This window comes from Phoenix dactylifera, chromosome 9, assembly GCF_009389715.1.
Source record: "Phoenix dactylifera cultivar Barhee BC4 chromosome 9, palm_55x_up_171113_PBpolish2nd_filt_p, whole genome shotgun sequence".
Taxonomy (NCBI): domain Eukaryota; kingdom Viridiplantae; phylum Streptophyta; class Magnoliopsida; order Arecales; family Arecaceae; genus Phoenix; species Phoenix dactylifera.
This window is the reverse complement of record NC_052400.1, coordinates 22,485,296-22,500,681: the sequence shown is the minus strand read 5'-3', so window position 1 is coordinate 22,500,681 and position 15,386 is coordinate 22,485,296. Positions and strand designations below refer to the sequence as shown.

Genomic DNA, 15,386 nt, shown 5'->3' with positions numbered 1-15,386 from the left:
GAGATATTACATTTATATATGTACAAGTATATGCTTGTACATTTTGATACTTATTTAAGAACAGAGAAACTTATATCAGTAGAAGCAATCTACAAATAAATTCAATGGAACGTCCATGAGTTTGCAAATTGTTTAATCTATTCACTAGGTTTATGTAAAGTTATTTAAGATATGTTGAGATACTTAAACTGACAACTAACCATGATACATTTATATTTAAAACAAAATTACATTTCACTTAAAGTGTTTGTAACTGTGATAACATTATATCAAAATCAAATATATAACAACACTTTGCTTAAAGTGTCTATATACGTGAAAACTTTACACAAAACACAAAAAAAATTAGCTTAAAGTGTTCAGAAAACCTTCAAGACATATCACTTGAAGTGTCCAGCATTTAAAAGTACAAGTCTCCAGCATGACACTATCAGATACGTTGTGCTAACATCAATAGGACACCTTACAAGTCTCCAACCATGTCATGCTGTGTCATGCTATGCACAAGCACCCAAAAGTGTTGACACTTCCAAACAACTTAAAAATGGAGTGTCCAAGTAACATAATGCAAGGTTGCATATAAACCCAAACCAAAATGCATTGGACTAAAATGTCATATACTGTGGAGCAATACATCTTAAAAGTGTGGTATACAGCTGTCTGTTATACCCTTGTATTGTGCCGATTTATCTGTGATATTGCAGTTTTGATAAGTTACCATGGGTACTAAACATCCTAATCCTTGTTTTGCTAAGAGTTAATGATACCTTTCATTTCATGTCCACTAAAAATAGAAAGTGACAAGTCATCAAAATATTTAACTTTTCGTTTTTAGGCATTTTGTAATCGTATATCCTACATGGTTAAGAAACTTACCATATGCATTCAAAATGGTTCACCATACCAATTTCAGCACCCGTAGCAGTACCCTAATGGTACAGTGTAGGTACAGGTTGGTTCGCGGTACTAAAACTCAATACGCCTCCTAAACCGAGTATCGGTTCACTATTGATACAATATGAAACATGGAAAGCGGTACCATCTCGAACTGCCCAATTCAGCCCGTGCCTAGCCATACCGAGGGCGAACCGACATGATTACACCTCTCATTTAAAGAAATTGGCGATGGAGAGGGAGAGGCAGAGGAAAAGAGAGGAAAAGAGAAAGGGAGGGATCAAGGGAGAGGGTTTTTAAGCCTCCTCTCCTTCGATGGACTTCACTTTAAAAAAAACAATCAAAAAAAGGGGTCGAAGCCCTAGTTCGATGAAACAAGGGCTCTGCCCTTGAAAGCCCTCTCCTTCTCCATTGCTCGGCCTCTCTCTCTCTCTCTCCCCATCCCTCTCCCTCCCACCCTCCCCCCCTTCTCTCTCTCTCGTTTCCTTGTTTTCCTTGCGTCGCGGCCGAAGGAGAGGGGGCTCAAAAGCCCTCTCCCTCTCTCGGCCTCTCTCTCTCCATCCCCCTCCCTCTCTCTCCCTCCCTTTCCCTCTCCCTCCCTCTCCTTTCCTCTCTTTCCTTCTCCCTCTCTCCTTCCCTCTCCAACTCCCCTTCGTCGGCACACCACGATTAAGCACGAGATGATACCATACCATACCATACAGCTAGGCAACCGGAACATGTCCCAAAACCAGTTTCGCCGACCTTGGTATGGTATACCCCGTACCAGGCAGTATGGTCCAATACAGCGAATCATGACTCATATCCGACTCCTACAACTGGGGTCCACGAATATGTACAAATATACATCCATAAAGATGCTCCCTTATGGGGTTAAGATGTGCAAAACCTAATTGTATTGAAGTGATGACAATGTGTTCGAGAAAGTTGTTGCTATGCTCAGTATATCTCATTCTATGAAACACAACTAGAATACGCTGAAACATGTACAAACACTCAAACATGTTTTGACCAATGTGAACCAATATTTTCATACTAAACAACATAAAATTGATAGAAAATAAAGAGGCCATAGTATTTTCATGATACTAAAAGAAAGACTATGGGAGTTAAATTTCTATTGAATATAAATTGCTCAAAATTAAAGAAACGCATATGATGGTAGCCCCACTCGTGGCGCTATCCTAGGTAGAACATAATCTTAAGCCACTTGATAATCACAAGCAACACTAGCACTGCAGGTGGTAATCACTTCCTTCAGTTGATTGATCAAACCTCACAAAAAGGCACTCAAAATTCAAAGAGGCTAGAGTTGTTCCCACTTCCCATACAAATTACAGAGTTTGGGATTGTTACTAGAGCCCAGCCCGCTCGGGCCAATCCGATTTTGAGCCTAGGTGAAAGCTTTAGGCCTCTTAGCACCAGCAGGCTAAAATGATTGAGGTTCGATGCAATTTTAGCTAGCCTTGGGCCTAATAAAATTAAAATAAGCCAAGCCTAAAATCCTAACTCAATATTTAATTAAGGAAAAAGATATAATATTAAAATATCTTTAATTTTTCATATTTCATTCCTTTCTCCATTTCTTTTTCCCATCTTGTTGTCACTCCCACCTCATTCCTTCTCCTTTCCCTTTTCCCATCTTGCCCCCACTTCTAAGAACCCCCCCCAACTCGCTCCTCATTCCTTCTCCCTCCTCCCTCCTCTCTCAACATTGCTGCTCGAATCCCCCACCCAACCCGGTCCTTCAGTCTTTCTCTCCCCGCCCTCCATCGCTCTGCCTCCTTGTGGACCTTGTCCTCTCGTCATCGCTGTCTTAACCCCTGGCTCCTCCCTATACCGGCTCCTCCCTCCCGCCACTGTCGTGAAAACCTCATCTCTCTCACTATCTCTCTCTCCACTAGCTTGCCATCATTGCCCACCACAACTTTCCCCATCCCTCGTGTGCAAAGGAACCAAGCCATGCCCCAGGATCAATCAAGTCGGGCTGGTCCCTAGCATGACACTCAAAGAGTCAGGCTGGGCTCAAGCTAAGAAATCATGATGTCGCACTGAAGCCAAGTCGGCATCAAGCTAGCCTAAGCTCTTAATGTTGAGCTTAGGCCCGACACAACCTGAAGGATGCTCAACTTCATCCACAACCACAATCACCACCTAGAAAAGAGAAAGAGGGGGGGGGGGGGGGCCATGTGCTAAGTCATTCTGGTACAGTACATGCAGTAAGTTACTATCCTGCATGTCCTATGCACCACATGATAACCCGAGTTTGGGACAACAAAAAATTCTTAATTGAACAAGGCAGATGCAAGTCTTGACACATCAACTGTTGCTTCAAACTGAGGCTTAAAAAGAGTATGAAATTAGTTGGATAAAATAATATTACACTTTAGCTGGATTGCGCGCATATCAACGATGACTTAATTATCAACAAGCATCATGAAGTGTATGAACCACCCAAAAAGTAAATTGAAATTCAGATGATAATAAGACTCACAAGGAGCCTACCAAATCAATTATTGCTTCAGCCTCTTTTTTTATTATGGAAAAATTGACCCGTTCTAGTTCAGCCTGTTCCTTGTCAATCTGTAAACATCAGAAAACAAACAATTTTCAAATAAGTTATTGTATCACAACTGTCATAGAGTTAAAGAGAATAAATAAATAGATGGCAGGAACCTTTTGTAGATTAAGTTCTTCATCTCCATCTTGTTCTTCATGAAGCAAGAAATGCAAGACTGATGCCGGGACATCAGGGTCAATAATACTCCGACAATATTGAAAATAACTCAACAGCAATGCATATTGGCTGTGAAACAGATAATTCGAGGAAATGAACATGTTAAAAAGGAAGAAAATAAGTGAATTATGTTTATGTATATTTGTTTCAAGAACATCTCAGCAAGTTATATATCCATACCGCCTTCTCAAGGCTTCTGATGATTCATTTCTGAGAATAGCCATCATAAGCTTAAAAAGTATAGAATGACAAGCTCCATTTGACAATTGCTTCACCGAGATAATGTCAAGGCACGTTACATCATCAGAATCTACACCACCAGGACATAAGAATCTCTCATCTCGAAGTTTCGCCATGCAGGTGAGCGCAACCTTTGAAATTCAGGAAAGCAAATAAAAGGATAAAAACTATGAAAGGGATAGATGGCGCAGAGAGACGCCAAACGTAATACATGAAAAGGCTCTCACATGGCTTAATATAACTGCCATCTTTAAAGAACAATCTGGAGATGCCGATGCACTCAATGAAGCACCAAGCAACCTGGCAGTTTATTCAAAATACAATTAATAATTAATTATAAGATGTAATTATTATCAAAAGATCAAAAGCATAAAATCTCACTCACTCAAACAATATCTGAGAGCGATCTTCAAGAAGCGACATTCTCCTAGATATAGGGACCTGAAAGATGTCAAAAACAAGCATGTCGAATTGAAATATACAAGAGAATATATGACAGTCTAATATATCTGTCATAACAAATACTAAAGCTAAAAAATAAACAACAGCTACCTCTACAATCTGAGACCAGCCAGTCAACATATGAAGCTGGGCTGCTTGCTCTTCAAGATTTTTGTTATGCCTCCAACCCCATCTTAGCAACTGCTGGATTGATTCTCTTAACTCACCCTTCTCAGCCTCATTAAAATGGGAGCCCACTTGAGTAAATGTCTAACAACATAAAAGGAAAATCAGTCATGGTTTTACTGCTGTTACTTGTTGATCAAATTAGGATTTATCACTGCATGTACATAAGATAGATTGGTAGATTTATATATAGAATTTTTGCACATAATTAATAATTAAACAGATAAATAACTCATTAAGAAAGAATAAGAGAATATAACCTGCCAGAGTTTGTCATGAAATGCATCAAGGTCAATTAGTCGATCACCTCGTTCTGAATAATAATACACACCGCCCATTTCAGATGTTGCAGAATTTCTGAGTATATCTTCAACCTAGAAAAAAGATACTAGATTGTAAGGAAATAATAGTAAGAACACAAAGAATATAACTCACAGAATCTTACCTGTGTGTCATATTTCAAACTAGAAAGGAATTGAGAATATTTCATAGCTCTATCAGGAGATCTGAACTGGACAATTTCAAGCAATTCTAGTGCCTGAAAAATAAAAAATGATCTGTTAAAGCTAATTTACAAAAGAAAAAGAAAAAAGCACAACGAAGAACTACATCCACAGATGTAATTTCTTTATTTTACACCCAAACAGGAAAAAAATAAAGAAACAAAAATGTAGATTATCAGACTATGCATTACAACCAGTGAGAGAATACAAGATCATGCAATGGTCTAAGTTAAGAAACACAGAAATCACATGATGCAGAAGCTGACATTGTTACATATGAGAAGCTAGGGAATAAGGGAAAGAATTAATGACAGACCATATATACATTTGTAATAGACTTCTTAACATGGCATCAGAATCAACAAGAAGACAAGGATATAAATTATTTTTGAGTATTGCTGGATAAAAAGCATATGAAAGTGAAAAACCTCACAATGCCACCTAGCTTAGATTTATCCTCTAGCACATAATTCCTTTCACTTTCACCTAAGTCCTCAGCTCCTAAATATTAAACAAAGCAATTCCAGTGACCATTTAGCAACAAGCTAACAAAAGTTATACATCAGCAGGACTGCAGGACCAATGGTAACATTCATTAGCAGATGTTTCAATTATCTTACGATATTAATCATCTATGACTAAGGGAGACAAGAGAACCATGTAATCCTGCTCTGTCTATTTTTGGTAGTCCCTTATCCTCATGGAAGATCTTTCATGAGGAGTCGAGGTTTCAATTTTCTTGCAATATTAATCAACTACAACCACGAGAACCAAGAACCATGTATTCTTACTCTACCTATCTTGGGTACTCCTCCATCCTCATGGAAGTATCTTCAGTTCAATGTTGTTCCATATTAGGCCATAAGTATCATCTGCTGGTATAATGTGCTATACCATTTTCAGTCAAGTTTATAGCGCCAATGTGCTGCTTAAACTATTTTTTTGATGTTAAAGATGTTTAAGCAAGCCAAATATATATGTCCAAAGTCCAAATTATGTTAGCCAACACCACAAAGTAGCCAGCATCTCCTTCTTACCTCCTGGCAGCTTGTAGGTTCTGTTGTATGATCATGGATACTCGATGCTTTCCAACATTGTATATTAACTAGTACAGGAGGGAAAAAACAGTGCTTTGTATAGATTAACCAACAAAACAAGACATCGAATAATCAGACCACAGGAAGGGAAGAAAAAAACACAATGCTCTGTATGACAGATAATACAGAGTTATCATTTCTTATATTTATTCCACTTAATGTTATTTCGTGCTTTCCCCCTTATGCCATCCTAGCTCTAGCCATCAAAGCATGAATATCACTTACCATGAACTAACATCTAAAATTACTTAATCCATCTAAAAGTATACAATATGTTAACATCTAAAACCACTTAATCGATCTAAAAATAGACAATATGGCCAGCTTAAGTGCATTCTTCCCAAAATAAATAATGCAGAATATGAGCATAATCTGAAACAAAATCATCCTGCTTTTAAATTGATTATCAAGATGAAACTAGAACCTCAACGTCTTCATGTTACAACAGATGATTATTACACCAAAAAATAGTAGTATAGCTTCCAAGCTCATTCAGCAATGTTAAAACATAAAAACAAGGCACCTGATAACTAGAAGATAGATGCCACAACTGAATGCAGTGACAACAACAAACAATTATAGAGCATAAATAGTTAAGACACAGAAAACAACTCATAGATATGCTTTTAAGTGCATTAGACATTCTATTAAAGGTGAATAGAGTTGCAGGGTACACCTTTCGCTTATTAAAGGTTCTATTTCCAGCATGGTTAGCATCTGCATCGTTGGTTTGAAATCCATTTGGATTTCCAAAGATCTCATCAGAACACAGAACAAAAATCTGGGAAAGAATTGCTAAGCATGTTTCTCGGTGTGTGGATACAGCCATATCAGCTAAATGCAACTCCAGTGCTAATAGTTTAAGCAGCCATGCCCTCTGAAAAGGATATGAGAAGGAGTAACCCATTATTAAAATCAACATAAAGCAAATAACATAAAGCAGGAAAAAATTAAAAATTTACTCTCCCTAGACATCAAGGTTGACATTACTAGGCAAGAAAGATACCTACTTCATTAGAACATTCAAAAGCAAATTTCATAATCATAACTAATTATATTATTATCAAATCTCCAGTTTAAATTATCTCAGATCTCAAAATTTGACATTGATCCATGCAAAAATTATAATTGATAAAAGTAGCAATCAAAACAACTTCCCCTAAAGACCTTAAAAGGATTGGCACCATTGTCACCTGGACATAGCAAATATTTGCAGTGTCCCCATGCTGACACAGCATGACACAAATGTCATACGCCATAGACATCGTTTCTTTGCTTGCTTCAGGACTTCAAGGTTCACAACATCTCTCATCTACAAGCTGCTAAAAGATCAGAAAAAAAAAAACAAAAAAAATGGAGGGAGGGGGAGAGAGAGAGGAGGAGGAGTAGGAGGAGAGAGCTTGGAGTGCCTACTTCTCATGTGTCCTCCTTACAATGTGGCAGAGTAAATACAATGCTCTAAACTCCCAATCCCTTCTTGAGGGTAGAAGGAATACATAATCCAGCCAGCCGGCAGCCTATCCTCCTCTCTAATGACCTATGGTTTTAGGGTGAATGGTGACCCACGCAAGAGAGAGAGATGGGTGACTGGCGGGAATTTGCCATCCCAAGTGAATGGGTGAAGCAAGTAATGCACCTACACCCTCTGCTTATATTGGGCTTGCTACTGAATCGTGCCTAAACTAACTGAGTAGTGAGTACAAACAAAATTATAGCCCAAAAGTGGTACTTTCACAAATTACAGTCCAAAATTGTTGCTCATATATGGTCTAAATACTTTGAAACCCACATAAATTACTTAATTATCAAGATTCCAACACCATAGCCTATATGTAATTATAATTTATAATTAATTACACTGCCATGTCCTTGTATCCAAGTCTTTTAAGTATGTCTTGTTGGGTTCTTCGGGATGCTTGGGCAATTGACACCCATGTCCCATGTGCAGGTAACACTTATTGGAACTCATTAGGCAATGTCTACCCGATCGTCAATTAACCAATCATAGCCAAAATTATCATATAAGTAACCAGCGAAGCATCAATTCTTCAACTTTGCAGTCTGGATTCAGTCCAGGTCGTGCAAATTATTATTGTCATAGTAGATGCTTATTACTTTTCACTCAATTCTATTTTCCAAAATCCATTATTAACAGCAGAACGTCTGTTAGTATACCATAGTACCTGAATTTCCTTGCAACAAATAAAGCAATGCCATTATATATATGCTCATGATTCAAAGAATACACTGGAAACTGTTATTACAATATTTTATTTTGTCCGATTTCATCATTATTTTAACCATTTCAGGTGATAATACTGATATAGACCTAGAGCATGAGTCATAAGAAGTTGAAGCAGAGAACTTCGAATCAATAACTATTAGCTATGATTATAAAGCTTTCACACCATATAGGCAAAGAGAACCACCAAGCAAGGGCAGAAGATATGCCATGGCCAGCACTGTTTTCAAGGAGGATATATAGTTCTGCTCATTTTGTCAAAATAGGTATCATAAACAATCATAAACTAATCATGTTTGCAATCGACCTGATCCAAAGTACTTGTGTTAACAGTTCACATAAGGAATTTCATTTAATTCATGGCTGAGAAAACATACCCACATATAAAAATTGCATTACCTGATGAAGAGAGCTAATGCGAAGTGCCTGATTGTTACTCCTTTTGGGGAGTGGAGCAACACCAATTGTTTCCAAGTGCTGAAATTGAATTACATGCATCAAAGATATAGGGGGGCAAAGGAAATTTAATTGCAAAACTAATACTGACAAATTAAGAAGCACCTTAGAAAAGAACTGGTATTTCTTTGTGCTCAAAAGATCCATTACTGGCCCACTGGATAGGGGGTCCAGGCATAATTCATACAGAAGCTGCATGCAGTAACAGTCTTAAAAATCTCCAAAAGATTTGAAATAGAAAGATGTTGAATAGGGAAGCAAAAAAATCTAGCAAACCTGAAAACCAAACTCATGCAGTAAAGCATTTATATCTGGCTTTGAAAGCTTTTCCAAGTTATCAAGAATTACTTTCAAACAACTGCACAGAGTGCTCAATAACTCTGGTTAGATCATTACACATGGTAACATGCCACTATAAATATGTTAGGAAATGTCAAACCTGTAATGAACTTTTGGCTGCAATATTGTCTGCTCCACAGGACTATCAACATCAAATCTAAGAAGCAAATGTGTGATATTTGGTGCTGGGCGACCAATATTATCAATGAGAAGCTGGAGAGAACCAAAACAACATTTAAAATCTTCTCAAATCTACATTAAGGTGTTTGGAGAAAAATATATTTAATACAACCTGCAATATAAGAATACCAGCATCATCTTTCGTGTTCTCTATAACCTGATACTCATCGAAACGTAACTCCAAACAGGTTGCAAAATCCTCAATCAGGCATTTTGCTGCACTTGATTTCAACAGTAACTGTACGAGGCCAACCATTCTAGAACTGTCAAGAAGCCACTTTAGGGGTAAGTTCGCAACTCAATTACCAGATAAGACTCGCTGCCAATTTTATGCAAACAAACATCATATACACTCCAAGAACAAAAAATCATTGCAAATGAATGTAAGATCAGCATGACTTAGCAATCAGCCAAAAACAAAGTACCTGAGAATACTCATGATCTTTATTGAACAATGCTGAATTTGAGGTAGAAAATCGTATCGCACATACTCCAGCAATGCAACAATTTGGTTATGATCTTGACATAAAATAATATCCAAAGGCTGTACAAGTTCAGATAGTGAGAGAAGATGTAAACTCAATCTAAAGGAACAATAGGAAAAATTCCAAACAGTCTAAAGACGATAACCTGATATAATGGGCGCCAGAAATCAGCAAGAAACAAATCCCTTTCCATAACAAGAATAATTATTTCCAGTGAAAGGTGCACAGCTTTCTCCAATAGTTGGCCATACGTTTGGGTACTCCGCTCATTAATTATAGTGTTTACCCCCAATAAAATGATACTCATTATATTACGAAAAACTATCTTACCACTCATAAAATCCTGCAACATTATTCACAAACCAGACACAGAATTACTTGTTTGATTAACATTTAATGTAAACAAGATATATCGAACACAAAAGCAGCCCGCAAAAATATTTATAAAAAAAAAGATAAAAAGGCACTACACTGCACATATGAAGAATAAGAAGAATCTAGAGCAGTAAAGAGAGAAATTTAACAGCCATACTTTGGATAAAACGAGAAAAACAACTAATGAAAAAAGAAAAGTTTCTGTAACCGTTTCATTATTTGAATCCTCTGGGCTTGCTCATCACTTCTCAAAAAAAGAAATAATATCTGAAAAAAATACATACATAATGTACTAAAGATGGCAACCTAACATATTGGTCCAACAAACACAAATGTTTCAAAGAAGAAAATATTATAAATATATCTAATAAATTCAAGACCAATCACAACAATGATGAAATGGCAATAGAAATTTTTTATGACCATATATGAGCAGCTACTGCAAAGAGGTCACACGGAAGGCCAATGTGCACAAAATTACAGAAGTTTGCATAGGCCCTCCACCATATTATCAGTAAAACCTTCTGTTATTTTCCAATTTGTTCATTATATCTAATTCCCTTGAGGAACTGACAAGCATGAGATGCTTGGCGTGGTCCAAGACAACAAAACAAATTAGGTTAAGTTCTCATGTAGTATGGTTAAATATTCAAGTCATCTCAACTCAACTAAGCCTTAATCCAAAACTAATTGGGTTCGGCTACATGAATCCCTTCCCTGCATTCCGCTTGGTTTAAGGAAATACTTTCTAAGAGGTATTGAGATGTCAAGCCCTTCCTTTCAATCTACCTCTACCTCTCTTTCCTTCTAGAAGTATTAAATCACTCCTATGTTCACAGAAGGTGATGTCAACGCTTTAGTTTCCATTTTTGAAGAAAGGTGAAGAAGAATATCCTTGGCTAAATAAAAGAAAGAAAGCTGAGCACGACTCCTATCACTTTCTTATTAGTCAATCACTTTAGGCTTGGGTCACAAGCGCTAGCACATCGGGCTTCTTAGCCTAAAAAATAAGTGCTTTTCTGTGTGTACATACTGTACCGGTTCAGTATATAATATGGGAGACGTACCGACGCTCGATGCACTGAACTGGCCCTTGTACCGAGTGTACCGGCACAACGACAGGGTGGCACCAGTATGAGGCTCGATACCGAGATAGCGTACCTTAGTTGTACAAGTTCAAACCATCTAAATCATCCTTTTGTCAATTTGTCCTCAATTTGAGCTACCTCCATCTTTTTTGCAAATGATTTCATTTCTTATTCCATCTTTTCTGATATTACCATATATCCATCTCAACATTCTCATTTCGGCCACACCCATCTTGTGCACATATTATTTTCTAACTACCCAACATCTATATCATAAATATAGATGGTGCATGGCTATCCTATAATTTTTTTTCTTCAACTTGGCATGTATTTTATGATAACAAAATAACCAATTGCACTTCTCCATTTTGTCCAACCTGCTTTAATCATATGGATAACATCCTCTTCAATCTCCCCTTTCTTATGAAAAATCGAGCCTATATACTAAAAATGATCATTATTGGAACTTCATGTTCCTCAATTTTCATGAAACCTTCATCTCAATTTCTAATTTTACTAAATTATATTGCATATATTCCGTCTTGGTCCTACTTAATCTAAAATTCTTTGATTCTAATACACTTCTCCATAATTTCAACTCATGATTAACCCTGACCGTCCACTAAGATTATATCATCCACAAATAACACGCACTAAGGAATATTGTCCTGAATATGTCTAATAAGCTAATCTATGACTGACGCAAAAAGGTAAGGACATAGAGCAGATCATGTGTCAACCTCTTATGACTACAGACTTACTAGTATTACACCAATAGTTCTCACACTAGTAATCAATCCATCATACGCATCCTTTCTTTTCTAATAACCATCATAAAACTCTCTAGGGACTCTATCATATGCTTTTCCTAAATTAATATAAACTATATGGAGATTTTCTCTCTTTTTTATATATTTCTTCATTAACCTCTGAAGGAAAAAAAATAGCCTCCATCGTCGACCTTCCTGGCATAAAACCAAAATAGCTCCTTGATATTTTTGTGCCACACCTCAATTTGTGCTCAATCATCCTCTTCGAAAGTTTCATAGCATCGTTCATGAGTTTAATACTGCGATAGTTGGAACAATTTTGAACAACATCTTTATTCTTATAAATCAGTACTTTGGTGCTCTTCTTTCATTCACCAAGCATCTTCTTGGTCTTCAAATCTTATTATACAACTTATCAACGAGGTTACTCCACGTCACCTAAATACTTCCAAACCTCGATAGGGATTTCATCAAGTCCAACTGTTTTTTTTTATTTTCATCTTTTTTATAGCCTCCTTTACCTCAAATACTCCAATTCTGCATGTATATTTAACATTTCTATCCTCAATAGAACAAGTAAGACAACCTAAATTATCTATGTGACTTCCATTAAATAGCTTATCAAAATAACTTCTCTATCTTTCTTTGATCTCGTTCTCCTTAACTAAAACTTTTTGATCTCCATCTCTGATGCATTTAACCTGCATCAAGTTTCTAGTTTTCATTTCTCTTAGTCTTGCAATCTTATATATATCTTTCTCTTCATATGCCTCGAACCTAGCCTATCATATCGCTTCTTAATTTCCCTCTTGGCCACCTTATAGCTTTAATATGCTTCTCTAAATCTCTATTGCTGCATATTAATAGTCTTCCACAGCACTCCCTTTTAGCCTTAACCAACTGAATGTTATAATTCCACCAGCAAGTTTCCTTACCTCATGGCTTTTTTCCCTCTAATTCTCCAATACCTCTATACCTAGTTTCTAAATATTGTCTGTCATATCTTCCTACATATAATTGATTTCCACATCTAAGCCCCATTTTCCTTTACCATTCCATCTTTAAGAGTCATTTGTTTCTCTCCTCGCAAATTCCACCGACCAGTCCTCAAATTCCAATTTTCTTTCGTCTTTCTCTTCCATTTCCTAATATATACATTTAAAAGCACCAATCTATGTTGGATAGTTAAACTCTCATCCAATATAACCTTACAATCTTTATACAAAACTCGACCAGTCATTCTAGTAAAGAAGGAATCTATTTGACTACTATACTCACTTTTGAAAGTCATGAAGTGAGAGTCCTTTTTAAAATAGGTATCAGCCAATACTAGGTCATATGCCGTTGCAAACTCCAGAATGGCATCTCTTTCCTCATTTCTATCACCGAAACCATACCCTCCATGCACTCCTTCAAAACCTACATCGTATATCCCCACGTGCCCGATCATATCTCTTATAAATCTTTTTTTTTCACTAGGAATTTCTAGAATCAATCCATTCATTTTCTCTCCAAAGCATTGCCTTGTAGCATCGTCCAGTCTTAATTGAGGGGCATAAGCACTAATGATATCAATAGACTCCTTTCCTAACATCAATTATATCAAGATTATTCTATCTCCCACACTTAATGTGTACAACCTCATCTTTTAAATTCTTATGAATCTTATCTGCAATAATTCCAACTCTGTTTTTATTCCAATCTTTACGAGCATACCAAAGTTTATAACATGTCTTGCCAACTACTTTTTCTTGTCTTCCTATGCACTAGTCTATTGCAGGCAGGCTATGTGAACTCTCCTCCTAGCCATTGTATCTACTAGCTCCATCAATTTCTCTGTCAACAATTTATTTTTCAAGTTGCTAAACGTATCCTACTTTCCTGCGGTAACATTTCTACCCACTTCTCATCCTTCCCTACCTCTCACCACATCCAGGCATCAATATGTCACATCGCTTCAGGTGAAATCCCTAGTAGACCATTGCCCACTTTTCACTACACTAGGGGTCCGATGCAGCATGTCACTAGTAAAGAACGCCCTAACAATTTTTTAAGGATTCATGCTTATATGATGTGACTATCGTTTTATGATTATACAAAAACTGATAACCATCTACCTGAAGATAATTGAAAATACCACCATTTAGAAAAGGGCAGCAACTGCATGAAAGCAACTTATATCATCATTTAATCACCACGAGTTCTACTGCTTGGAGACATGTGAATAACATAAAAAGCAGAAGATAAATCCCACATCATTGTTGGATGCTTAATCCTACTTATATGACAAATCATATAACACATCATCTTTGGATGCTCAATCCTATCTATATGATTATATAATCTAAGATAGCTACATACGAGTATTCTGCCCAGAATGATTTGCAGAGTGAACCTAACCTCAAAATCATGCTCGTCAATTGGCAGGTTATCTAAACAAGAGTATCCCAAAAACAATGTGAATAGCTTCCACCCAAATATTTTTCAAGTTCCAAATTACAGTGGCATATTATTCAGTGATAGCAACAAAAGGGAGATCATGATGAATCAAACTGAGGAGTGAGGACAAGCAAATGTACCGTGGAAAGACATCTCAAAGTGTCAAAACAAATAAAGAAAACATAATGGTACTTCAGTACCTATATTTTCCTAATATAGAACATATTAAATTGTTTACAGAAAGTTGCATGCAGCAAACATTTTAGTTACATATTTCATTAAACAGCTCTAGCATATGAAGTTGATACAGACCATGGTGCCAGAGACCTTAAGCCAAACAGTATAATACATTTTAGCCAACAAATTTCACCCAGAAACCAGCATCAACAAGTAAAAACTTAATATTCTTTACCACAAGAAAAATACATATAAATAAAATACATTGAACTAGTACCAAAATAAGATGACAATTAGAGTAAGAGAAAACCCATTAATTCTAGTTGTAAAATTCATAATCAATCCCATAATGTAATCAAACTCAACATCCGCTAATGATTATCCTGTTTGTCGAGCAAATGTCTCTCCAAAATTCTTCTAATGTGTTTCTCAAGGCACAAAATGCGTCTACAAATTAATATAGGCAAACTTCCCCCTTTCCCTAGCACAAATAGCCCATCAGGAGCAAGGGCTTGTTTACTTCTCAATGGAGTCCAAACATGGACATTCTCCGAAAGATACAAAGCCCCCGTGTCTGTACAACTTAACGTCTAGTGATTTTCATTACGAAAAAGAAGAGAAAAAAAGTTTTTAATAAAGTTATATTTCAAGTTACATATATATCACTCAATTTTCGATATTGAAGGTTGTTTCATTCCAAAAACATTCACCAGGTTTACATAAAAATTTTATAAAAC

At 36.6% G+C, this 15,386-nt stretch overlaps 1 protein-coding gene across 2 annotated transcripts in view; it reads right to left on the bottom strand.

The window, feature by feature from the left end:
- LOC103696902 (nuclear pore complex protein NUP205) overlaps positions 1-15,386 on the bottom strand; it is a 43,513-nt gene that overhangs the window by 14,683 nt on the left and 13,444 nt on the right. For both annotated transcript variants that reach the window (XM_026801056.2, XM_039130519.1), the window contains exons 19-34: positions 9,946-10,143; positions 9,741-9,859; positions 9,428-9,578; positions 9,236-9,348; positions 9,073-9,154; positions 8,902-8,988; positions 8,740-8,817; positions 6,775-6,975; positions 4,944-5,036; positions 4,759-4,872; positions 4,424-4,582; positions 4,257-4,312; positions 4,099-4,171; positions 3,812-4,002; positions 3,571-3,700; positions 3,400-3,477 (exon numbers count right to left, since the gene is read on the bottom strand). In XM_026801056.2, the coding sequence (XP_026656857.2) occupies positions 3,400-3,477; positions 3,571-3,700; positions 3,812-4,002; positions 4,099-4,171; positions 4,257-4,312; positions 4,424-4,582; positions 4,759-4,872; positions 4,944-5,036; positions 6,775-6,975; positions 8,740-8,817; positions 8,902-8,988; positions 9,073-9,154; positions 9,236-9,348; positions 9,428-9,578; positions 9,741-9,859; positions 9,946-10,143 (1,923 nt within the window). The remainder of the gene's footprint in view (positions 1-3,399; positions 3,478-3,570; positions 3,701-3,811; positions 4,003-4,098; positions 4,172-4,256; positions 4,313-4,423; positions 4,583-4,758; positions 4,873-4,943; positions 5,037-6,774; positions 6,976-8,739; positions 8,818-8,901; positions 8,989-9,072; positions 9,155-9,235; positions 9,349-9,427; positions 9,579-9,740; positions 9,860-9,945; positions 10,144-15,386) is intronic.